The sequence below is a fragment of the Tachysurus vachellii genome, chromosome 2 (assembly GCF_030014155.1).
Source record: "Tachysurus vachellii isolate PV-2020 chromosome 2, HZAU_Pvac_v1, whole genome shotgun sequence".
NCBI lineage: Eukaryota > Metazoa > Chordata > Actinopteri > Siluriformes > Bagridae > Tachysurus > Tachysurus vachellii.
The window spans coordinates 3,224,182-3,248,070 of record NC_083461.1 but is presented as its reverse complement, the minus strand read 5'-3'; the positions used below and the strand labels follow the sequence as shown (position 1 = coordinate 3,248,070).

General features: G+C 43.5%; 1 protein-coding gene across 2 annotated transcripts in view; it reads right to left on the bottom strand.

Moving 5' to 3' along the window:
• mpp7a (MAGUK p55 scaffold protein 7a) overlaps positions 1–23,889 on the bottom strand; it is a 106,985-nt gene that overhangs the window by 37,383 nt on the left and 45,713 nt on the right. For both annotated transcript variants that reach the window (XM_060893865.1, XM_060893856.1), the window contains exons 5-11: positions 23,314–23,394; positions 17,954–18,085; positions 3,968–4,049; positions 2,556–2,641; positions 2,396–2,470; positions 2,104–2,300; positions 1,385–1,446 (exon numbers count right to left, since the gene is read on the bottom strand). In XM_060893865.1, coding sequence (XP_060749848.1) covers positions 1,385–1,446; positions 2,104–2,300; positions 2,396–2,470; positions 2,556–2,641; positions 3,968–4,049; positions 17,954–18,085; positions 23,314–23,394 — 715 coding nt within the window. The remainder of the gene's footprint in view (positions 1–1,384; positions 1,447–2,103; positions 2,301–2,395; positions 2,471–2,555; positions 2,642–3,967; positions 4,050–17,953; positions 18,086–23,313; positions 23,395–23,889) is intronic.

Here is a 23,889-nt window from a genome sequence, read left to right as displayed (position 1 = left end):
CAGAGACGGAGTGTAACTCAAAGCCCCAGTAAGTGCTTTAACTACCGCCGGGTTTCACACGTGAGGCTGTGGACGTCCTGTGCAGAGGGATGACAGTTTCAAGTGAAAACAGCTTCGCTGGCGCTCAGACCCAGAGATAAAGAGGAAGAGAAGGAAAATGAGAAAGTGAGAGAGAAAACCCAAACAGGTTCTGATTAGAGAGAGAGAGACAGAGAGAGAGAGAGAGAGAGAGAGAGAGAGAGAGAGAGAGAGAGAGAGAGCGAGACCGAGCAAGAGATGAGTGTGATCAGTAACCATCAGAGCAGTTAGTCATGAAGAAACGCAGAGAAAGTGACACTAATAGTAGAGAGCTGGCATTAAACCACTTTAAACCACAGCACTGCTGAAATCTCCACCCTTGAAGCTCACAGTGCAAAGACAAATCAGCAGAAAACATTACAGAAATAATTAAATAAATATATATAAACAAACGTTTCCAAAAAAAAAAAACCTCCAGTTAAGTCATCCCTCGTTTTAAAAAAAAGTGGGCGTGGCTTATTTGATCGACATCTCGTCTCTAACCTCTGGCTGCTCGGACCGCGTCCTGCCTCGTCGTAAGCCGAATCGGTCATAAAAATAAAACGATTTTACGCGAGCGGTTTGGAAGCAAACTCGCGACAACGTGAAGACGACGACGTCCTTAGTCGCACCTCGGGGTGGTCCTGGAAAACTCATCAATCCTAACGCCTCGATGGCAGCCATGTCATCTGTTTCTCAGGGAAGTTGTCTGGAGCATGAGATGGAAGAACCGAGAGAGAGAAAAAAAAAATGAAGGTGGAGGTATTGAATGAGTGCCAAGTTCATGGCAGATCCGGGAGTGTGCGTGTCTGGATGCATGAAAGAAGCATGTAGAGAAAGGGAGAGAGGGAGAGAGAGAGAGAGAGAGAGAGAGAGAGAGAGAGAGAGAGTGTGAGTGTGTGAGAGTGTGTGTGTGTGTGAGAGTGAGTGTGAGAGTGTGTGCCGTGTGTGCCGTGTGTGTGTGTTTGAGAAAGAGACAGTGAACAGTAAGTGCTGCCATGTGCTTGTCAGGAGAAACACACCACACAAGAGCGATACACTAACACAGTTGTCTGTGTGTGTTTTCACTAAAACGTCTACACTTCTCCACCATCTACCTTTCACCATCTCGAACCCCAAGCCTGATGATCAGGATTAACGTGTGACACCAGAAACTCAAGTAAAAAGAATAAAGTTACATGAAAAGGCAGCAACAGGTTCCTTTGAGAGAAAAAGCATTAATGAGTCATTTACCACCATCACTTCTTAGTTCATTGTGTGTGTGTGTGTGTGTGTGTGTGTGTGTGTGTGTGTGTGTGTGTGTGGGTGGGTGTGATTGTACACTTACATGGTTTCCGAGAGATCTTCTGAGGTTGGGTGTTGGATGAAGGCTGACGAAGAGCAAGCCTCCTAACGGATGAGAGAGAGAGAGAGAGAGAGAGAGAGAGAGAGAGAGAGAGAGAGAGAGAGAGAGAGAGCGAAAGAAAGAGAGAGCGAGAGAGAGGGAGAGAGCGAGAGAGAACTTTTTATTTAAATTTTAAAATAAATGAATAAAAGCAGGTTTGGGACAGAGTGTAACATATAGCTGCTATAATGTAAGAGAACTTGAGATTAAATTGTCGTCATTCGTCCACATCCAACAAACAAGACACAGACACACACAGACACACACAGACACTAAAATCCATCTCCATTTTGCTGTCTTTCTTGTTCTCAAAGAACATGACTGCTCAGTAGTTTCTTGGCTTTCACATGGGACACACACCCACACCTCCACACACACCCCCATAGATCCACTTTGTACAGAGCATCACTGATGTATGATTAAACCACCGCTATCATTTTCTGTCATTACTCATCCCGAGCCAGACAGCCACAGAAATCCAAAGTATTCTGGCAAAGAGGCTGAGACCTCGATAACGTACCAGAAAGAGAACAAAGGAGAGAGAGAAATAAACATGTCACTAAAAAGAAAATGGTGAAGAAAGAAAGAAAGTTGGGGAAAGAGAGAGTTGAAGACGAGGGGGTGGGAATGGTGGGGGGTGTGATGGATGGATATACACTCACCTCTCCTGGAAGTGTTTGGAGGGAATGAGTCCGGCACGAGGGTCGGCTCCGCCCTCAATTTTGGCCTGCCACCACGTAGGATCCTCCTGAGACATGACCCGAAGAACGTCACCTTTCTTGAAGGCCATACCTGCCTCTTTACAGGGAATCGCCTTGTCATTGACTGGGTCATAATCAAACAACGCCTTTACATACATCTAGAGAGAGAGAAAGAGAATCAGATTATCATGCGAAAACATGAAAAAGTGACATTGTGTATTTTGTTGTGTTTCTTATTGTGTTGCTAAGTTACCTTGGGCTCACTGGCTGGACCCTCAGCCTCTGGACCTGGTACCACTTTAAACGTAATGGCACCCTCGGACTGGATCTGCAGATCAAACCAAAAAGTATCATCTCACCATCATTTAAAAACACACAGCAATCCTGTACACACACGTCTCTTTTTCACTCACCATAATCTTAATGATTTCCTCCGGTTTCTTGTCCTCCACCGAGATGCCGTTGACCTCCTTCAACTCGTCTCCAATGTGAATCAGCCCTGCAGAAGAGATGCCAACATTGGTTTTTAATCAATAAACGCTAAACAAACATGTCAGAATTAGCTCCACATCCACTGCTCTAATATTCTTTTTTGGCTTTTTCTACTTTCTACTCCTTTATCTCGAATATCCTAAGACATTGAGTCTCTTCTAGTGAGGAAACTGCACTCCAGTGTTAATTTACTGATGTAAAAAAATGTTCATTCACAACCTTGTTTTTTTTTTTTTGACAAAACCAAAATACCTCTTTAAAAAGTGAGGCTGAACAAAGGCAACAGGAAAAGAGGCAAGGGAGAAAGAGACTGGACAAAAGAGACATGGTGAAGGCAAGAGATCAAAGGCGACTGGTTGGTAAAGCCTGAGCAGAGGATTCTGGGGGGGAAGGGACCCGGAAGAGTTGACCTGGCAGAGGTAACCGGGCAAAGCATTATGAGTTAAGGGACATGGCAGAGGAGACCTGGCAGAGGTAACCGGGCAAAGCATTATGGATGGAAGGGACCTGGCAGAGGAGACCTGGCAGAGGTAACCGGGCAAAGCATTATATATGGAAGGGACCTGGCAAAGGAGACCTGGCAGAGGTAACCGGGCAAAGCATTATGGATGGAAGGGACCCGGAGGAAGAGACCTGACAGAGTTAACCTGGCAAAGGTTTATGGGTGGAAGGGACCTGGCAGAGGAGACCTGGCAGAGTTAACTGGGCAAAGGATGCTTGGTAGAGTAATGCTGGGCAAAGGATGCTTGTTAGATTCTTGGCTGAGGAGACCTGTTGGGAACAGAAGACCAGGGAAAGGGGATTGGGAAAAACTGAGTGGGCAGTAGGAAGTAAGCAGAAGAGACTAGGCAAAGGAAACTGGACAAATGGCCAAGCAGACTGGACTAATGCAACTGAGCGAAAGAGATGAGAGTGAGGGATACTGGGCAAAAGATCCTGGAGACTGTGCAGGGTCAAAATGGGCAGAGGTGACTGAACCAAAGAGACTAGACCTAAGAGAAGGTGACAAAGAAGGAAACTGGGTGAAAACACTTACACAGGAGGGAGTAGAAAAAGACTGGTATAGGGCAACAGGACTGTGTGACTGGATGAAGCATGAGTTGGGCGAAAGTTAAGAGGAAGACGGAGGCTGGGTGAGAGAGAAGGCCAGTCGAAGGAGGCCAGGGGAAGGAGACCGTCACACAGTTCCGTTAAAAATACAAACAAACAAAGAAAAAAAAAACAACAAACTGCGGTAAATGTAGAACAATCAGTGAATCTCCACTGTATCTCTGGTGTACCATGTATACTTATGTACTGTTTGATGGAGTCAGTACAAGAAGACAAAACTCACCACTTCTGTCTGCTGCTCCTCCCTTCATGATACGAGCGATGGTGACTGCTCCGGTTTTTTCGTTTTTTTTAATGGTGGCTCCCTGTTCAAACACAATTCAGTGAATAAAACACATTAAACACATCCCCTTTAAATGACATCATGACATTTTAATTCTATATATATTTGATTTGTACACACCAATAAGATCAGGTTTACGGAAATCAGAGTTACCAGACTGGCAGACCGCATTAAGTCCGATTACAGTTTAGTACGGACTTCATCGGCTATTTTAAAGTGTTTTATATTTTTTAAAATCTGATTGGTCAGGCAGAACAACAGTAGAGAACAGGAACTCTCAGATATCCCAAAACGCTAAATGTAACTAAAAACGGATAAAATGTTTGTGTCGTTACGTAAAGAATAAAAAAACTAAAGCGTTTCACTCCTTACGTAAACCCCAGACAAGCACAGCTCAAACTCTTCTAGACGCAGATCACCTTTCTTCCTGTCCTTCAACATCACCAGATCTGTTTTCTCTTAAAGAATCCATGACGCGAGATGAGGTTGCTATGGTTACAAACAGCTCTGTGTGCGAGCGTGAATCGGTGAGTCAGTCATATAGAGGATGAGCGCAATTCAATAGCGAGTTTCTGATTAAAACAATATTGTCTGAATCGTATCCACACACACACACACACACACCGAGGGTTTCTGCACTGTATCACTAGCCAGCTGACATCACTGTTTTGGTGTGCTGCCTCTAATGATTTTGTAATGTCATTTTGATGAGGATAAGTGCATTTCCTCAAGGTCCTTCGCTAGGAGTTAAACGCTGCCTCTCTGATCGAAAGCGCAGCCTGCTTGATGTCTACAAACCGTTTGTCCTAATCAAATAAATGGGCCAATTAAGTGACCCTGGGGTCCTTGATGGAAAGAGGATGATTGGTCAGTAGCCTCGAGAAGCGACAGGACTGTCAGCCGGCGTCAATGAGGTCATCATTAGAGAAAGATGAAGAAAAGCAGAGCGAGTAGAGCGAGAGAGAGGGGGGAAAAAAAAAAGGAAGGGAAAAAACAAACAGAGCTTTGCTGACTGCAGAGGTGATTCTCTAGGATGATGGAACTGGAAAATAAATATCTTAAGCAGATTAAATGTGCTAAAGGTAACTATTTAAAATAACATTCCCAGAATAAGAAATGGTTTAAATTTTTCTTCATTTTATGAATATGCAGAAAACAACAAAAATGAAAGACACTACAGATGAACTGAAGACAAATAAAGACAAAACAAGACGGCTCGTTTACCCGTGTGCAACAACTTTAAGCTGATTTAAACATACAAAAAGTAAAGAAAGTATAAAGTATAATAAAATAAACCCTGGGGTCACGGTGGCTTAGTGGTTAGCATGTTCGCCTCACACCTCCAGGGTTGGGGGTTCGATTCCCACCTCCGCCTTGTGTGTGTGGAGTTTGCATGTTCTTCCCGTGCCTCGGGGGTTTCCTCCGGGTACTCCGGTTTCCTCCCCCGGTCCAAAGACATGCATGGTAGGTTGTCCGTAGTGTCTGGAAAATTGTCCGTAGTGTGTGAGTGCGTGAGTGAATGAGAGTGTGTGTGTGTGCCCTGCGATGGGTTGGCACTCCGTCCAGAGTGTATCCTGCCTTGATGCCCGGTGACGCCTGAGATGCACAGGCTCCCCGTGACCCGAGGTAGTTCAGATAAGCGGTAGAAAATGAATGAATGAAAATAAACCCTAAACTCAATCTTTTCCATCTGTTTACTACAAGAGTGGATCAAGTCCGAATTATTTTTGTTGCTGGTAAGTGGGAGCTGGTTTACTAGCGTTAACTAGCAGTAAAGTTAGTCAGTGTGATTTCAGTCCAATACACAACCACAGCAAAGTGTCACCCAAAATCAACCAGAGATAAAACTCAGAAATAGTCACGTCAGCCCCGGACCGATTTTATGAGCAAGTAAAGGAAGCGTTTAGAGCTTTAAGAAAAACTTGAAACAATACCTTACGAATCCTTTTGTTACTATTAAAACGTAACGGATCGCTTGAAGATGTAATAATCAATAATTCTGAACAAAGGTTGTGTTTCGTTTGTCCGTGAGATGCAAATCTGAGCCACGTTTTTTATCCAAATCACAGAAAATTGCTGACAGATTACTAGCATGTTTGTTTGTTTATAGGTTTGAAATCAGGGTCTAAAAAAATGATGATGTTAAGGAGGAATTATGTTTTTTGGATGGTGGGGGGTGGGGGTGTGTGTGTTTGTATTTTAGATCGACTCTACCCACCGAAAATTACAGATGTTAAAGTCATTATCAGGATATTATTTCTCTAAGTGAGTGGTAACTTGAATTAAACAGGCTTAAGAGAAACCTCAAAGTTAAAAGTAAAATAAAACCTGCGACGTTACCAAAACACGAACTGTTTATATAAGACAAAGCATTCAAACGTGAACCGTGGAACAGGTTTGGGCTCAGGAATAGAAGGATCTAATGGCTGTAATAAATAAACAAGATGGCAAAACTCTACCAAAAGCATCTAATAAGTGGGGAAAAGAAATCTCCGGCACAAGACGAGGTTCTGATCTCGAGTTCTACTAAACAGATGGCTGCATAAAAGTTTGAGAACAGCATCTGCTCTGTAAAATCCAGCTCTATTGCCTACCAGGGATTATATTTGATAAAAAATTAGCTGCGGTATTAAAACTCACAAAAGCAGACATGTACAGCTGCTACATTTAGTACCGAATGCTTCCGAATCGTCTCCGTGATTAACAGCCGAGTCCCACATGGGGGCACGAGTAGAACTCACAAGTCACCTCACCGCACCTTTAATCTGTTAACAAGTTTACGAGCGTGTTGAATGTGCTCAGGGCCGAGCAGAGGCGTCTATTCCCTGACCGCCACGCTGCCTCAGACATGATGGATGGCCTCCAATCACAGGCACTGATGAGCGTGCTATGTTACACTACGCTAGGCTAACTAACCAAAGCAGTCATGCGGGGTGGCATTTAACGATTACATGCACATAGATTGGGAGGGAAGTGATGCTTTGCCTTGTGTTGGCACAAACGTCAAGCATTTATTTTGGGATCTCTACAAATGGGACATGGATTTTAGTGGAACTTAATGGAAAGAGAGTAACCGAGAGCTAGAGAGAGAAAAGGGAAAAAAAAGAGAAAGCACTGAAACAGAATGGGTGCTGGAGAGAGAAGGAGAAAATCAGGCGGAATCAAAGGCCGTGGCGGCCCAAATTACTCATCAGTAAGGTGATCCTCAGCGGCCAGTTGCAGTGGTGATCAGGGCCATATGCGCACATGCCAGCGCATAAATGCTTATGACTGTTATTGCAGCAGCTGCCAAAAATACAACCCTCAATCTGTACAGAGCGTAGAGAGACGGCGAGTGTGATTCGCCTTACCGGCCCAAACCGATGGCCTTGAACAAGCCAAACCCAAACTGACATAAATCCATTATCACTAGCAGATATTTTCTCCCCTGGTGTTACACATGGGTGTAGGTAAGAGAGATAAAATAAAAGGCTTATTATCACTCTTTATCTTGTTTCTACTACAGTTATAACCAGGAGCTCACAGAGGGATCAGGTCAGGTTTTGATGCTTGACGTGGAATTTAGGGTATGCGATCGAGGATAAGTGTGTACAGCCACTACAAGAACTTGACAATAGGTGGCAAGTGACTCAACACAAACTTAAGAACAGAGATTAGAAGTCATGAATCTTGACGTAGCCTTGAGTTCAAGTGACGTGAGCATGGATCGGAGTTTAAATAAGATTCAATGTGGACTTGTGGGTAAGTGGCTTCAGACTCAGGAAGAGCTTGAGAATAGTAACTTGAGCTTCCACGTGGACTTCATATTAAGCCGAGACGCCTTCTGAACTGGAAATTAGATAACAATATGACCTGAAGTTAAATTATATAACATTTGACATGGACTTGAGGATAAGCCACTCCAGAAATAGTGACTTGAGACATGTCCGGAGTTTAAGTGACTTGACCTGACATGAGCTGAATGGGAAAGCACAGAGAGTTGAGAATAAACCACTCCAGACTCGATGTGGCTCAGTGACCTCTGACTCGACATGGACTGGATGGTAAAGTAACAAGACTCAACATGGACTTGAGAATAAATCACTTGAGACTTGATGTGACGAAGTTAAGAGACATGTGACTTGACTTGGGTTTGAGGATAAGTGACTTGAGAATGAATCATTTGAGACTTAACATGGACTAAGAATAAGTAACCTGAAGTTGAATTGACATGTGACTTGATATTGAATTGAGAACAAGTGACTTGAGATTAAGGGACTTGAGACCAGACATGGAATTAAGGAGATTTAATGTGACTTGATATTGAATTGAGAATGATTGACTTGAGATTAAGAGACTTCGAGACCAGACATGGAATTAAGGAGATTTAATGTGACTTGACATTGAATTGAGAACAAGTGACTTGAGATTAAGGGACTTGAGACCAGACATGGAATTAAGGAGATTTAATGTGACTTGATATTGAATTGAGAATGATTGACTTGAGATTAAGAGACTTCGAGACCAGACATGGAATTAAGGAGATTTAATGTGACTTGATATTGAATTGAGAATGATTGACTTGAGATTAAGAGACTTCGAGACCAGACATGGAATTAAGGAGATTTAATGTGACTTGACATTGAATTGAGAACAAGTGACTTGAGATTAAGGGACTTGAGACCAGATATGGAATTAAAGAGATTTAATGTGAGTTGACATTGAATTGAGAATGAGTGACTTGAGATTAAGGGACTTGAGACCAGATATGGAATTAAAGAGATTTAATGTGACTTGACATTGAATTGAGAACAAGTGACTTGAGATTAAGAGACTTGGAGACCAGTCATGGAATTAAGGAGATTTAATGTGACTTGATATTGAATTGAGAATGAGTGACTTGAGATTAAGAGACTTGGAGACCAGACATGGAATTAAGGAGATTTAATGTGACTTGAAGAGGATTTGAGGATTGGTCAAGACTTGACATTTTGAGTTTAAGTAACAAGCTTCAACGTGGATTAAAGGGTGATTTGTGGTTAAGTGCATTGAAATTGAACATGGCTCTGAGATGGGACAGACAGAAGAATGCTTCACACTTCCGTAGTGTCACACAGTGTCACAAAGGACAACAAACAAAGAGCAGAGTTACAATGATTCAAAAGAATCATCCACACTTCTTTTGTAGTGTTCTCAGTTACTTTAGATAAATCAGTGCTCATAATACACAACACACACTGTCTTGCTTTAACCCTTTGCTCCACTGGATTAATCAATAACAGGCATTAAGCTTAAATAAAAGAAAACTGCTTGTCATAAGTGCTGAAGCTGAGAATGAGCCCTAAATAGATGAGAATGAATGGGAATGAGAGGAAGAAGGAAGCAGAGGTCTGGGATAAAAAGCTCCATTTCATCTCTCATGTCTCCTGTAATACAGCCTATAAGGCCAGACACCCTCATTATGCACTCGCTGTAAAAACATACTTAACAGTGTTTCCTCTGAGCCACAGACAGGTCCGTGAGTGTGTCTGTCCGTGTGCCCTCTGCATGAACTGAAACATATGTTGTGGAACTGCGTACGGTGCGAGTGCCTGATCCTTTATACTGTCAGTTTATACCAAGTAGCTTAAGTGTGTGTGCATGAATAAATTATCAACAGTTTCACCAAAAAGGCCCATCTGTAGTATAGCTGCCTTTAAGTGTTTGTTAAGTCTGTTTTCATTGCAATTACCCGACCAAGAAAACAGCACTTTCACATGTCATCTCCTATTCCTGTAACGACATCAGGAACCGCCTTCACAGGACAACCACACAAAGAGCTCAGTGTGCAGGCCTGCGGGTGTGTGTGTGTGTGTGTGTGTGTCCGTCCCGGTACCACCTAAATTGCCTGTAATGTTATACAGCAGAACACGGAAACTCAGGAATCTGGGAGTTCTGGGAATTCCAGGTCAGGAAGAGGAAGGAAGGAATAATCAGGAAATGATAGAAAGAACCGAGCCTTTAATTTACATGATCGACGACATGTAAAAGGTCAGACCAAGCAGTCATGAAAACTGTGGATTAACTTGGATTTAAGTCTGGAGTTTACGGCACACGAGGCTTTACTAGAGAGGCTTTACTAGAGACTCAATTTAGACTGGAGATTAAGCGACTTGAAGTAATTGAGATGTGACTGGAAACGACTTAGGGACAAATGACTCAAGGACAAATGACTCATCAAAACAACTGGAACTTCATTGACTTGGGTGTCAGACCTGAGAGTCAAAAGTGTCAGAAGATGACTTTGACTTAAGAGCGTGTGATTGGAGATGACTTTAATGAAGGATAAATTAGTTGAGACCCCATGTAAGATGTCAGGATGAGTTGGCGGTGAACTGGAGTGGAGGTTAAGTGACTCGGGGTGACTTGGACTTAAGGCCAAGACGATTTGTACTTGAGATTATGTGACTGAAGACTCAAATTCAACTCAATCTCAACTTGGGACTCAGCATGGCCTTGAACAAATGATTGACTTGAGACTCAGCTTCGACTGGACAGAAATTGATCCGAGATTCCACTTGGACTTGGGAGGCTGTGACTTGACGGGTGAAGTGGAGCCCTGTACAGCGACATTATCTGTTAGCAATTCAAAACAACCAAACAACCAATGTTCAAATTCAATTCAGAAGAGAGGTCACGGTGGCTTAGTGGTTAGCACATTCGCCTCACACCTCCAGGGTTGGGGGTTCGATTCCCGCCTCCGCCTTGTGTGTGTGGAGTTTGCATGTTCTCCCCGTGCCTTGGGGGTTTCCTCCGGGTACTCCGGTTTCCTCCCCCGGTCCAAAGACATGCATGGTAGGTTGATTGGCATCTCTGGAAAATTGTCCGTAGTGTGTGATAGTGTGAGTGAATGAGAGTGTGTGTGTGTGCCCTGTGATGGGTTGGCACTCCGTTCAGGGTGTATCCTGCCTTGATGCCCGATGACACCTGAGATAGGCACAGGCTCCCCGTGACCCGAGGTAGTTCGGATAAGCGGTAGAAAATAAGTGAGAGAGTGAGTGAGAGAATTCAGAAGAACAATCCATCCACTGAACCGATCTATAGGCTATGAAGAGAAGACCAGCTTTAACAGCGAGTTCTGATTTCACACTAATTTGAAACCCACATGACACAAAACCCAGAGTACAACCGCAACCTTTCAATTCCCTTGTCCAACTATTATGAACCTATTACATAGCATTCAATCTATTAGCCAACACATCATGTACTAAAGTGTGGAGTTACACACGCAGTCTGTAGAAATAATCGGGAACAGCTTTTAACAAAGCTTAGTGTCATCAACAACTGGTCTTGAAGGGAAATTAGAACAATGTGAAGCATTACATTTCAGAACGTCTGAAGTTTACTCCGGGTTTCGGAATAGCATTTTAGCTTGAAACCCTTTTATTTTCCCCCAAAAGTCATAATTCTTGTTCTGGCTGTCGTCCGTCTGTTGAAACCTGGTCCGCTGACGCCGCATGGATTTCACCTGAATCGGGAACGTTGTCTGCAAGGAATACGATGCTCTGTGAAATTAGGCCTAATTGGTTGATGAGGAGTTACCAAAGCGTTATTGGGAAACTTAAGAAAAGGTGACCTGAAGGCAAGGATCTGTGCAGAACATGACACCGGGAAGGAAAATAAAAAGTAAGGAACCACGATGGTACCTTTAAAAACGGCGAAACTTTAAAATAAGGAGAAGGTCGTCGACATCATCGCTTACTTTAATGGAGTTTTCTAGAAGGTGACACTTATTTAACATCAAACGAAGGAGTCTCCAGAGTAAGTTTCCAAAATCTTTAACAAGAAAAGAGGATTCACAGATGGTCCCCGTGTACGAGTGGTTACTATGGAAACAACAACAAGCTAATGTGTAATAATGCCCAAGTGGCTATTATTGAAAATTTCGACCAATCAGAAACCAGCCCTGTTTTAAAGTGACATACATACGGCTAAGTACAGTACGGTGACCCGTACTCAGAATTCATTCTCTGCATTTAACCCATCCAAAGTGCACACACACAGAGCAGTGAACACACACACACCGTGAACACACACACGGAGCAGTGGGCAGCCATTTATGCTGCGGTGCCCAGGGAGCAGTTGGGGGGGGGTTCGGTGCCTTGCTCAAGGGTACCTCAGTCGTGGTATTGATGGCCCGAGACTCGAACCCACAACCTTGGTTAGAGAGTTTGACTCCTAACCCTATTAGGCCACGCCTTCCCCCCGTAGGCCACGACTTCCCCCCGTAGGCCACGACTTCCCCCCGTAGGCCACGACTTCCCCCCGTAGGCCACGACTTCCCCCTTGTAATACTTTATTTCATTAATTTGTTTTTTATTCCTTTCTGATTGTGTATAAATAGGTTTAAGGGTTGTTAAAGTCGCTAATTGCGTTAAGCATCGCTCCATATGGAAACCCTAAACCTGTAGTCATTAAACAAATTATTTATACAGATTTGATTCGTTATTTAGGGATCAAGTTTACTTTAAAATACCAAGGCTTTACATAGCAGAAACAAGGAAATATTTCTGAAAAATGTACCGCAGACAACCAGACAGCTCCTTCCAAATTTATCCATGATGTCTAATCACTGCTCTCACATACCTTTTGTACTGGCAGCTGGGAAGGGTTTTTTAAATAAGTACACGATTTCTGGGAGACGAGGCTTCGCTCACGACGCACACAAAGCAAACTGCAGCTACTCCCATAACTAATGGTCCGTTCATGCGGTCATTACACAGCAGACCGGCGAACGATGAGCGTGTGGAACTCAGAGGAGAGGCGATTCACCGGCAGGAGACGAACGAATACGGCTCGGGAGTCGGGTGGAGATCATCACCGTGCGTAAAAATTAAAAACTGTTACAGGAAAACAATTTTTTATAATCAAGATTCTGGGAAAAAAAAAAAAGTTACTTCTAGAGCTGCAACCATTTTCCTATAACAGGTTTTTATATACCATTTAAAATTTTTTATACCAATTTTTTTTTTATACCACAACAATTGAATATCTTTTAATAAAAGACTTTTAATTTGGGAATAAACAACATCTACATCTTTAATGCTGAGGAGCGTCAATGACATGACTTCTTTTCGCACTCTATGTTCTCCTACGTTCTAAATAATATCTATATTAATAAGAGTTGTTCTTCTCTTTACTGTAATGCTTTGGCAATACTGTACATGTATATGGTCATGATAATAAAGCTTGTTGAAATCGAAATTTAGAAAGAGAGAGAGAGAGAGAGAGAGAGAGAGAAAGAAAAAGAAAGAAAGAAAGGTGAGTGCTGTGTCCTGCTCCTGATCTGTAATGCGTTTCTCTTTAATACTTTCATAAACAGATATAAAATACTACAGTGTAGAGGTGAGTACAGGTGTGCACAGGTGTGTACAGGTGTGTACAGGTGTGTGTTCAGGTGTGTACAGGTGTGTGTACAAGTGTGTAGAGGTGAGTACAGGTGTGTAGAGGTGAGTACAGGTGTGTGTACAGGTGTGTAGAGGTGAGTACAGGTGTGTAGAGGTGAGTACAGGTGTGTAGAGGTGAGTACAGGTGTGTAGAGGTGTGTGTACAGGTGTGTAGAGGTGAGTACAGGTGTGTAGAGGTGTGTGTACAGGTGTGTAGAGGTGTGTGTACAGGTGTGTAGAGGTGTGTGTACAGGTGTGTGTACAGGTGTGTAGAGGTGTGAGTACAGGTGTGTAGAGGTGTGAGTACAGGTGTGTAGAGGTGTGTGTACAGGTGTGTAGAGGTGTGTACAGGTGTGTACAGGTGTGTAGAGGTGAGTACAGGTGTGTAGAGGTGTGTAGAGGTGTGTACAGGTGAGTAGAGGTGTGTAGAGGTGTGTACAGGTGTGTAGAGGTGTGTACAGGTGAGTAGAGGTGTGTAGAGGTGTGTACAGGTGTGTAGAGGTGTGTACAGGTGTGTACAGGTGTGTAGAGGTGAGTACAGGTGTGTAGAGGTGTGTGTACAGGTGTGTAGAGGTGTGTGTACAGGTGTGTAGAGGTGTGTGTACAGGTGTGTGTACAGGTGTGTAGAGGTGTGAGTACAGGTGTGTAGAGGTGTGAGTACAGGTGTGTAGAGGTGTGTGTACAGGTGTGTAGAGGTGTGTACAGGTGTGTACAGGTGTGTAGAGGTGAGTACAGGTGTGTAGAGGTGTGTACAGGTGAGTAGAGGTGTGTAGAGGTGTGTACAGGTGTGTAGAGGTGAGTACAGGTGAGTACAGGTGAGTACAGGTGTGTAGAGGTGTGTAGAGGTGAGTACAGGTGTGTAGAGGTGAGTACAGGTGTGTAGAGGTGAGTACAGGTGTGTACAGGTGTGTAGAGGTGAGTGCAGGTGTGTAGAGGTGTGTAGAGGTGAGTACAGGTGTGTAGAGGTGAGTACAGGTGTGTAGAGGTGAGTACAGGTGTGTAGAGGTGAGTACAGGTGTGTAGAGGTGTGTAGAGGTGAGTGCAGGTGTGTACAGGTGTGTAGAGGTGTGTAGAGGTGAGTACAGGTGTGTAGAGGTGAGTACAGGTGTGTAGAGGTGAGTACAGGTGTGTAGAGGTGAGTACAGGTGTGTAGAGGTGAGTACAGGTGTGTAGAGGTGAGTACAGGTGTGTAGAGGTGAGTACAGGTGTGTAGAGGTGAGTACAGGTGTGTAGAGGTGTGTAGAGGTGAGTACAGGTGTGTAGAGGTGTGTACAGGTGTGTAGAGGTGTGTAGAGGTGAGTACAGGTGTGTAGAGGTGAGTACAGGTGTGTAGAGGTGTGTAGAGGTGAGTACAGGTGTGTAGAGGTGTGTACAGGTGTGTAGAGGTGAGTACAGGTGTGTAGAGGTGTGTAGAGGTGAGTACAGGTGTGTAGAGGTGTGTACAGGTGTGTAGAGGTGAGTACAGGTGTGTAGAGGTGTGTAGAGGTGTGTAGAGGTGAGTACAGGTGTGTAGAGGTGAGTACAGGTGTGTAGAGGTGTGTAGAGGTGTGTACAGGTGAGTAGAGGTGTGTAGAGGTGTGTACAGGTGTGTAGAGGTGAGTACAGGTGAGTACAGGTGAGTACAGGTGTGTAGAGGTGTGTACAGGTGAGTAGAGGTGTGTAGAGGTGTGTACAGGTGTGTAGAGGTGAGTACAGGTGAGTACAGGTGAGTACAGGTGTGTAGAGGTGTGTAGAGGTGAGTACAGGTGTGTAGAGGTGAGTACAGGTGTGTAGAGGTGAGTACAGGTGTGTAGAGGTGAGTACAGGTGTGTAGAGGTGAGTACAGGTGTGTAGAGGTGTGTACAGGTGATGAGTTTCCTGTAACAGTAGGACGGTGTGTTTTATTCTTTACTTAATCTCTTTTTTCCTGCTTCGTGGGGTTTGTACAAGAGCAAAGCAAATAATGACGCGCACACACACACACACACAGTTAATGCTTAAACTTAGAGGGCTGTATATGAAAAGGTTTTACACACACACACACAGACACACACACACACACAAACACTTTCACTTCCATCCAGATCCTTAGTAACTTTATCTACAACAACACGCTCTTTCAATTATAGGGACTGCAGCTATCGTGCCCAGTGTATGTGTGTGTGTGTGTGTGTGTGTGTCTGTGTCTGTGTGTATACACTATACAAAAGCCAATTATTCTAGTCATGTCATAATAGATCAGAAAGCTAATGTTACTGGGGAAAGAGTGTGTGTGTGTGTGTGTGTGTGTGTGTGTGTGTGTGTTTTGAGTCAATCCCAAAAGTCCTGAGGCCTGAATCCAGTAATCTTTTCTTCATTACGTTAAAATATGATGTCATGGTTTGAAAAATGATAGCAATTAATCAGTGCTACTGAATCTGATCCACTTGACTGCCCACACACACACACACACACACACACATACATACACACACACACACACACACACACATAGAGAGAAACAGACGAAAGAGAGATTGAAGGGAAATTAGAGCGAGTTAAACTGTACAGGTCTCGGGCTTTAAAGCTGTCTCCAGGCTGATTGGATGAAACCGAGTTTAAGGTTCATGACATATGTCAGATCGGAATGCTGCCGGTCCCGGAACAGACGTACGGACAGTAGACCGGGAACGACGGGCCACACAAACACATGGGGAAAGCAAACAGACCCACAAAAAAAATAAATTATTTATTTAAAAATAAAAGAAAGTTTTGTAACGAAGATCACGAATCTAAAGCTGCAGACGTTCTGTTAACTCTGTGTCCCCCACACACACACACACACACACACACACACACACACACACACACACACACACATATTGAGACACTTCAAACAAGGGGTGTAAAAAAGACACCAATTACGTTGTCACTGTAATTGAAAAGTCATTATGGTTTGTCTCAGAGCGTGAGGTAACATCAGCCCAGCGCTAAAACGGGAACAAGACGACATTCTGGAGGAGAAACCGGAAAACACCAGGCATTACAGTCAAAGCCCATAAGGTGTTCTGTCCATTTCTTCTCCTTCTCCTCCTCCTCCGTTAGGCGTGTCATCCGGCCTGGAGCCAGACAGGGGTCACAGTCCAGACCACAGAGAGAGAGAGAGAGGGGGAGGGAGAGGGAGAGAGAGAGGGAGAGGGAGAGAGAGAGAGTGTGAGAGAGAGAGAGAGAGCGAGAGAGAGAGAGAGAGAGAGAGAGAGAGAGAGAGAGAGACGGAGGGGAGAGAGAGAGAGAGAGAGAGAGAGAGAGACGGAGGGGAGAGAGAGAGAGAGAGAGAGAGAGAGAGAGAGAGAGAATAGAGAGAGAAAGAGACTGAGAGACAGAGAGAGATGGAAAAACAGGAGAAATGAAAAAATAAGGGTGTGGCCTTGTGAGAGGAAAGAGAGGAAACTCTGGCCAATAATCACTCAAAGGAATGATTGATGATCGTAAAAAAGAGAGAGAGAGAAAAAAAAACACTGACCACATGTCATACAGTCACACACAGTGCATGTGGACAGGGCAGTGAGTGCGTGTGTGTGTGTGTGTATACGTGGGAGAGAGGGAGATAGAGAGAGAGAGAGAGAGAGAGAGAGAGAGAGAGAGAGAGACAGCGAGAGAGTGAAACAGAGAGAGAGAGAGAGAGAGAGAGAGAGACAGAGACAGAGACAGAGACAGAGAGAGAGAGAGAGAGAGAGAGAGAGAGAGAGAGAGAGAGAGAGACCGAGGGAGAGAGAGAGAGAGAGAGAGAGACCGAGAGAGAGAGGGAGAGAGACAGCGAGAGAGAGAGGGAGAGACAGAGAGAAAGAGAGAGAGAGAGAGAGAGACAGACAGAGAGAGAGAGAGAGACAGAGAGAGAGAGAGAGAGAGAGAGAGAGAGAGAGAGACAGAGAGAGAGAGAGAGACAGAGGGAGAGACAGAGAGAGAGAGAGAGAGAGACACACATCTCTCTGTCCTCAATTTGTTTTGTTTTTTTAAATAAAGAAATAAATGAATAAATGAACCTATTTTTTAAGCTTTAATAAAAATTGTGTATCATCTAATCTAATTTTTTTTTACTTGTGATAAATAAATAAAAAATAAATTTGAATAAACAAATAAATAAGTAAATAAAATAAAGCTTAAGAAATAAAACAGTTATTCAGTTCTGCTATAAATATTAATCATCGCATTTATTTACAGATTTTTTGTTTCCCAATAATTGAAACTTTTTTAAAGTATCTAATATTTAAGCTTTCTCTCATTTGCCAATTGTTCAAAATTTACGTACGGCACAAAACTGCCCCAACATTTTTGTACAAATCCCATGAAAGGCATGATGGGAATCAGGAGGTTCTGAGATCCAACCCGAGTCGAATGTACAGTAAATTTAGACGTTTAGAAATTAAGACCAGTTACTCCATTAATGACATTTTATTTTGGTGGAGTGTAAACTAGTGGACTATGTGTGTGTAAGACTGTGTGTGTGTGTGTGTGTGTGTGTGTGTGTGTGTGTGTGTGTGTGTGTGTGTGGAATAAGACTCACCAGAGGCTCTTTATTCTTGACGAGTCGGATGATCTTGACTGAATCTTCATCATCGTCGATGTCGTCTGGGAGAGGAGGAAGCTGAGGGTCGTAACTCTTCTGAGCCACTGTGTCATGAACTGACAACAAACTCTGTACAGAGAGAGAGAACACAGTCAGATACACACACACACACACAAACACTTGGACCATCAACGCACAGCTGTTTAGCCAACACACACTCACATGTACCAAATCAGATAAATGACTCTTTTGGAGCTACTGTGTGTGTGTGTGTGTGTGTGTGTGTGTGTGTGTGTGTGTGTGTGTGTGTGTGTGTGTGTGTATATATGTGTGTGTGTGAGATAAATCAGAGCCTCCTCCTGATAAATGAAGCCGTTTCTGAATGGATTAGTCTCACAGTTTCATTTTAGTCGTCTCGGCCAAATCAGATACGGCGCTATAATATTCCAATAAATACAATAAAAAAAACTGTTTCTTTAAAAAAAAAAAAAATAATAATAATAATTAAATGAAAATAAAAAAGACAATTGTATAAAATTTTATTGAATTAAATAAGTAAATGAAATACAATCTTTATTTTATTTTTTTAAACAGAATTAAGATGAGTAAAAGATGAGTGTTTTTTTTCCCCCCAGACGGCGGTGGCGGTGAATCCGAGCGGATCCCCAGAGAAAGACGAGAGATTATGAAGTTCTCGGTTGTCTTCGATACTTCACGCGTGCTAAGCGTGAGAAATGGAGGAGTGAAGAAGAAGAAAAATGAAGTAAAGGAAAGATGAAATTTGGAGGTTGATTATTCAGCCTCTTTAAGGATGATGTGTGTGTCAGGTGCTGCTGGAAACGTTTTCTTTTCCTCTCTCCTCCTCTCCGTTTCCTCTCGTTTCCATGATAAAAACGCATTCCGGCGACGTGCCACGGATAAAAAAGATCGGCGACAGACAGAGACGAGGCTGCGGGTAAGTCGTCTGTTTCGAGACGACAAAAAGAAAGAAAGAAAAAGAAAGAAAGTTGCGCCGAGGTGGAAAGCAGATTCACCGTCGACTCCAACTCACGCAGAATTAACTCAGGAGTGTGTGAAATTTCATCTCTGTTATTAAACACGATTAACATTCCTCCGTCTCTCCTCCGTCTCTCCTCCGACCTCCAGCCCACTTTCCACAGAGAACAAGCGAGCCGTCATACAGAAAAATAACCACAACCGCTCGTCTGATCCTGCTGTTCAAACAAAGCTCGCTCGACACTAACCACAGTGCTGGATCCTGATTGGTCGGAAATGACACCCTTATCGTTTCTATAGTAACGGCGCGTTCTCGTCGGACGCTGCGCGTAAACGCATCGTGTGTTCGTATATGGTATTGTGTATCGTTGCCATGCCGACAATTTAATTATGACACAAGCTGACGAAGGAACCGCTGACAACTAAAAGTAGATAAAAACGAGGTTGTTTTTTTAAATTACCAACAAATATTAGCTGCATCCCAAATCTCGCACTAGCGCACTATTCTGCCGCCGTGTGCACTAGTGTAAATACAGTGAGCGGTGTGTTCACACTAGAAGAAGTGCACTTTAAGGGTCCGTAGGACGATTCAGTTATTCAGGTGTGGTACGTTGGACACGTCATACATTGCTCATGTAGAGGAAGGGGCGGAGCTACCGGGTAACTGACGCCTGACGAGAACAAGATGTCAAGATGAATGTGCGTCATTCACCGTCGACTAGGAAACGGTGTTTACTTCCTGTTAGTGAAAAGTGTTCGCGTTTCGTTAAACAATACAACACGACCATCCAACATTAACGCACTAGACCCTAGAGTACAGAGTGCATAGTGTAAGTGAAGTGGGCTGTAGGAGGTCATCTGGGGCACAACTTATGTTACTATGGTAACGGTGATTTATGTAAATGAAGGTAGGAAATAAAACTAATCTATATGATTTTTTTTGCAGTGTTACAGTAAGAAGAGGTTTATTTACTGAAAGGAGTCTCCAGTGTCAGTGCTTTATAGCTTTTAGTGAAAATGAACGTGTGTGATGCTTATGTCTGTCTCTTCATCCCTTTACCTGTCTGCCTCTCTCTCTCTCTCTCTCCCTATCTGTCTGCCTCTTTATTTCTTCCTGTCTGTCTATCATTGTCTCCCTATCTGTCTGTTTCTGTGCCTGTCTCTCTCCCTCTTCATCCATCTGTCTCTCTCTAACTCTATATATCTGTCTCTCTCTAGCTCTATACACCTGTTTCTGTCTCTCTATCTCTACCTCTATATATGTCTCTCTGTCTGTCTTTCTATCTCTACCTCTATATATCTGTCTGTCTCCATGCCTGTCTCTCTCCGTCCTTGTCCATCTGACTCTCTCTAACTCTATATATCTATCGGTCTCTCTCTGCTAACGGGACACACACACACAGACAGAGGGAGGGTTGATGTGTGTGTGTGTGTGTGTGTGTGTGTGTGTGTGTGAGAGACAGTTTTGGAGCTCTACTATAATAACCGAGTGACAGACACGCAGCCTGCTTCTCTACTCCAAAGTCAACGCAGCAGAGGATTTATACGTTTATAAAGAAAAAGGGAATCTGCAGAAGGACGTGTTCTCTGTGTGAACTTCGCTCACTCACTACTGCTTCTTCAGGTCTAATCTGGACCTACGAGGCTCTAATCCAGAGAACTAATCCCAGATCTCGTACCTACAATAAACAGGGACGCGATCATTGTGTACAAGCCTTAAGATACCTAAAGCTCAGGACTGGACAGTAAACAAACCCCAGTATCTGTACTGTGTTAATATACAGTACCTAAGGGGCTTTTTACACCTGGTCACTTCACACGTTTTCTGTGATCCGATAGCTATCAGATGGTAAAAAGACCAGGTCTAAATGCCCTCTGAAACGTTTTGGAGACAGATATAAATCCGATGGTACAAACCCCTTCAGGAGGTGGTCTGGGACGCATTTCAGATGAAACTGGAGAGGTGTAAATGAATGTGGTTATTCAAGCCACATACGTCAGCGCTATACTCCTCCCAAACGGAAGTACGTCACTCACAGGTGACTCACCAGTCGTGCATCGCGCCAGAAACGGAAATAAGGTAAAATATATTAGCATATTGGGTGGGAGTAGAAAGATTGGATCGATATCCGATTCGCCGAGACGCGTTTATGTGGCCTAATGTAAATGGAACAGTTTTAACAAATCAGACAGATATCGGATCAGAGACAACACATGAAGTGACCAGGTGTAAAAAGACGCTGTGTAATTATTTTTCCTTATTTAATGCTTTACTGGTTCTCATCTTCTACCGCTTATCCGAACTACCTCGGGTCACGGGGAGCCTGTGCCTATCTCAGGCGTCATCGGGCATCAAGGCAGGATACACCCTGGACGGAGTGCCAACCCATCACAGGGCACACACACACACACACACTCTCATTCACTCACGCACTCACACTACAGACAATTTTCCAGAGATGCCAATCAAGCTTTACTGGTGTATTTTTTTAAATAAACACTTTCCCCCGATGCCGATCTTCAGTCATTATAGAACTGATGTAAGCTCTGCTGAGTAGTGCCAAGTAGTACAAAGTAGTGCCACAGACGTTAGTTTTATCGGTTATATTGTTATTATACAGTAATTACGTCTATGATCGTTATAATCAAGAATGAAATAAATAAAAAAAACAAATATCCATTTTATGCTGAATAATTTATTGTGCTTTTTAATAAAACACTATCTGCGTTAGGATATTTAAAGAGACCCTTGTGGTGCAGTTAAACATTGTCCAATAAGTCTGAGGAGGATAAAATAAACAGTTCAGATGAGTTTATGTTTGAGTTTAGTGTTAAGTGTCGAATCAAGTTCGTCGTATTAAAACCTTTGGCCAGTTTTCCTCCACATGATATTTCTTTTGAACCTACACGGCATGCAAACGGAACGTTTTCCATTGGTTCTGGAGACGCCACAGATATTCCACAGCGGTGAGGACATGACTGCAGAGCTTCAGTTTGATCTTGTGTGCGTCCTTACGTGTTACGTCGTTATCTTTTGATCGCTGTTCCCCCGGAGCATCCTCGTTATTAACTCATTACAATCTCATCGAGACCTGTGAAAGTACCGTTCAGAAAACACGTCCGAAAAGTGTCCGATCGAGCTCCATCGCCATGGCCACCGTCTCACCGTCTACGCACTGTAATTAGCACCGTAGCATAATGGACGGTGTGTGTATCGATCGGTACGGATGAACCGCACTGCCTCAGTACAACACACTTCAGTATGCTGCCGTTTGCTAGTTTGCTAACTTTATTTATACCTAGCTTTATTTCAGAGTTTTTCTCATTCACTAATTTCAGGTTAGACTAGCGTGGACGCTAATAACTAGCAACTGGCTAAAATTCAAGCTAATGGTAATGGAGATTTTAGCATCACCTCTGGGGGGAAGAAAATAAATATATTATATGCACACACGCACACAAACGAACGAAAAAAAGCTTGTTGAATTGTTCAAATGTGTAAGTCAGTTGAATTGAGGAACATAAACACAAATAGTTTGTAGCTAGTAGAGTTAGCCTGCTTTGCTAATCCGCTATACAGTGCAGATACAAATGAAGTGAAGTTGTTGTAAATGAACCCTGGAGCTTTGTTTTAATCCCCCAAGACTCTGCGAGGTCATTTTCACAAAACAGAACTTGACCTCTGACATTAAAACACTCCTGAGCTTCCATCAGTCACTACAATAACGGTGGACATTAAAAAGAGCGACGGCTACATGCTGCTCTGTGTGTCGACCTCAGCGTGACTCCTAACACTATAATCTTATTACTGGTCAGACCTTGTGTGTGTGTGTGTGTGTGTGTGTGTGTGTGTGTGTGTGTGTGTGTGTGTGTGTGAGATTGCTCAAATACCGTCTGCGATATAAACACACGAGCTAAACATTTGGAATGAGGAAACAGTCACTGCTGATTTTGTCGCTGTCAGGATTAGTGAGACGTGACTGAAACGTGTTTCTGCACGTGTGAATCATAAAGACGCTGTTAAAGGGGAGGTCAAGGGATCTGATTTACGTCTGCTCGCAGCAAATAGATGGTTTCCAGTCATAATTGAGAGCGATACGGTTACTGTAACGCACAGAGACGCCATTCAGACCCACGGTGGACATCTGCTCATACTTTAGGTTGCCCTGAAGAAGAGGAGGAGGAGGAGGAGATGATGATGGAAGAGGAGAAAAGGAGCAGGATGAGAAGGAGAATGAGCAGCAGGGATTGTGAAGAGGAGAATTAAAAGGGAGAAGAGTGAGAAGGAGAAGTATGGAGGAGCAGGACAAGCCACGGGCTGTGGGAGAGACAGAAAGGGTTCACACTGAGACACTGTTTACCTTCACATGAGGTTTGGAGAGCAGCTTCAGCAGCTCGGTGATGTCTGCACTCAAAGGCTTCATCTGGAGCTCTTCAGACACCTGGGAGAGAAGAACAGAAGAACATGAGTCAACACACTCATACACACTTGACAGCATACACTTATCAACCCGGTCCTTCATCTCAGGCTAACCTCTCATCACACCGCAAATGAACATACGAATGATCGGTCGCACTGCTGGTGCTGGAGCTTGAAACTCTTTACTGCCACCCAGTGGACAGAGGTGGGACTGCGTCACACGACACACTTCAGTAAAGACTTGATGGACGTTTGTGAACGTGCATTTTTCTCCTCGATATTTTTTTATTATTGTCTGAAAACACATTGTAAAGTGTGTGTGTGTGTGTTTCTGTGTGTTTATAAATCGAGCACTAGAGTAACCCACCTGCTGTGTCAGTTCTAGACGACATTCAGGGCCAGACGGAGGTGAAAACGTCATTTTATTTCACGCTATAAATTCAAGGTCTATTAGAGAAACTTAACACTGAAATGAGCGGCAGCAGCAGCGAGAGAGCTGGGGCACACTGAACAGCAT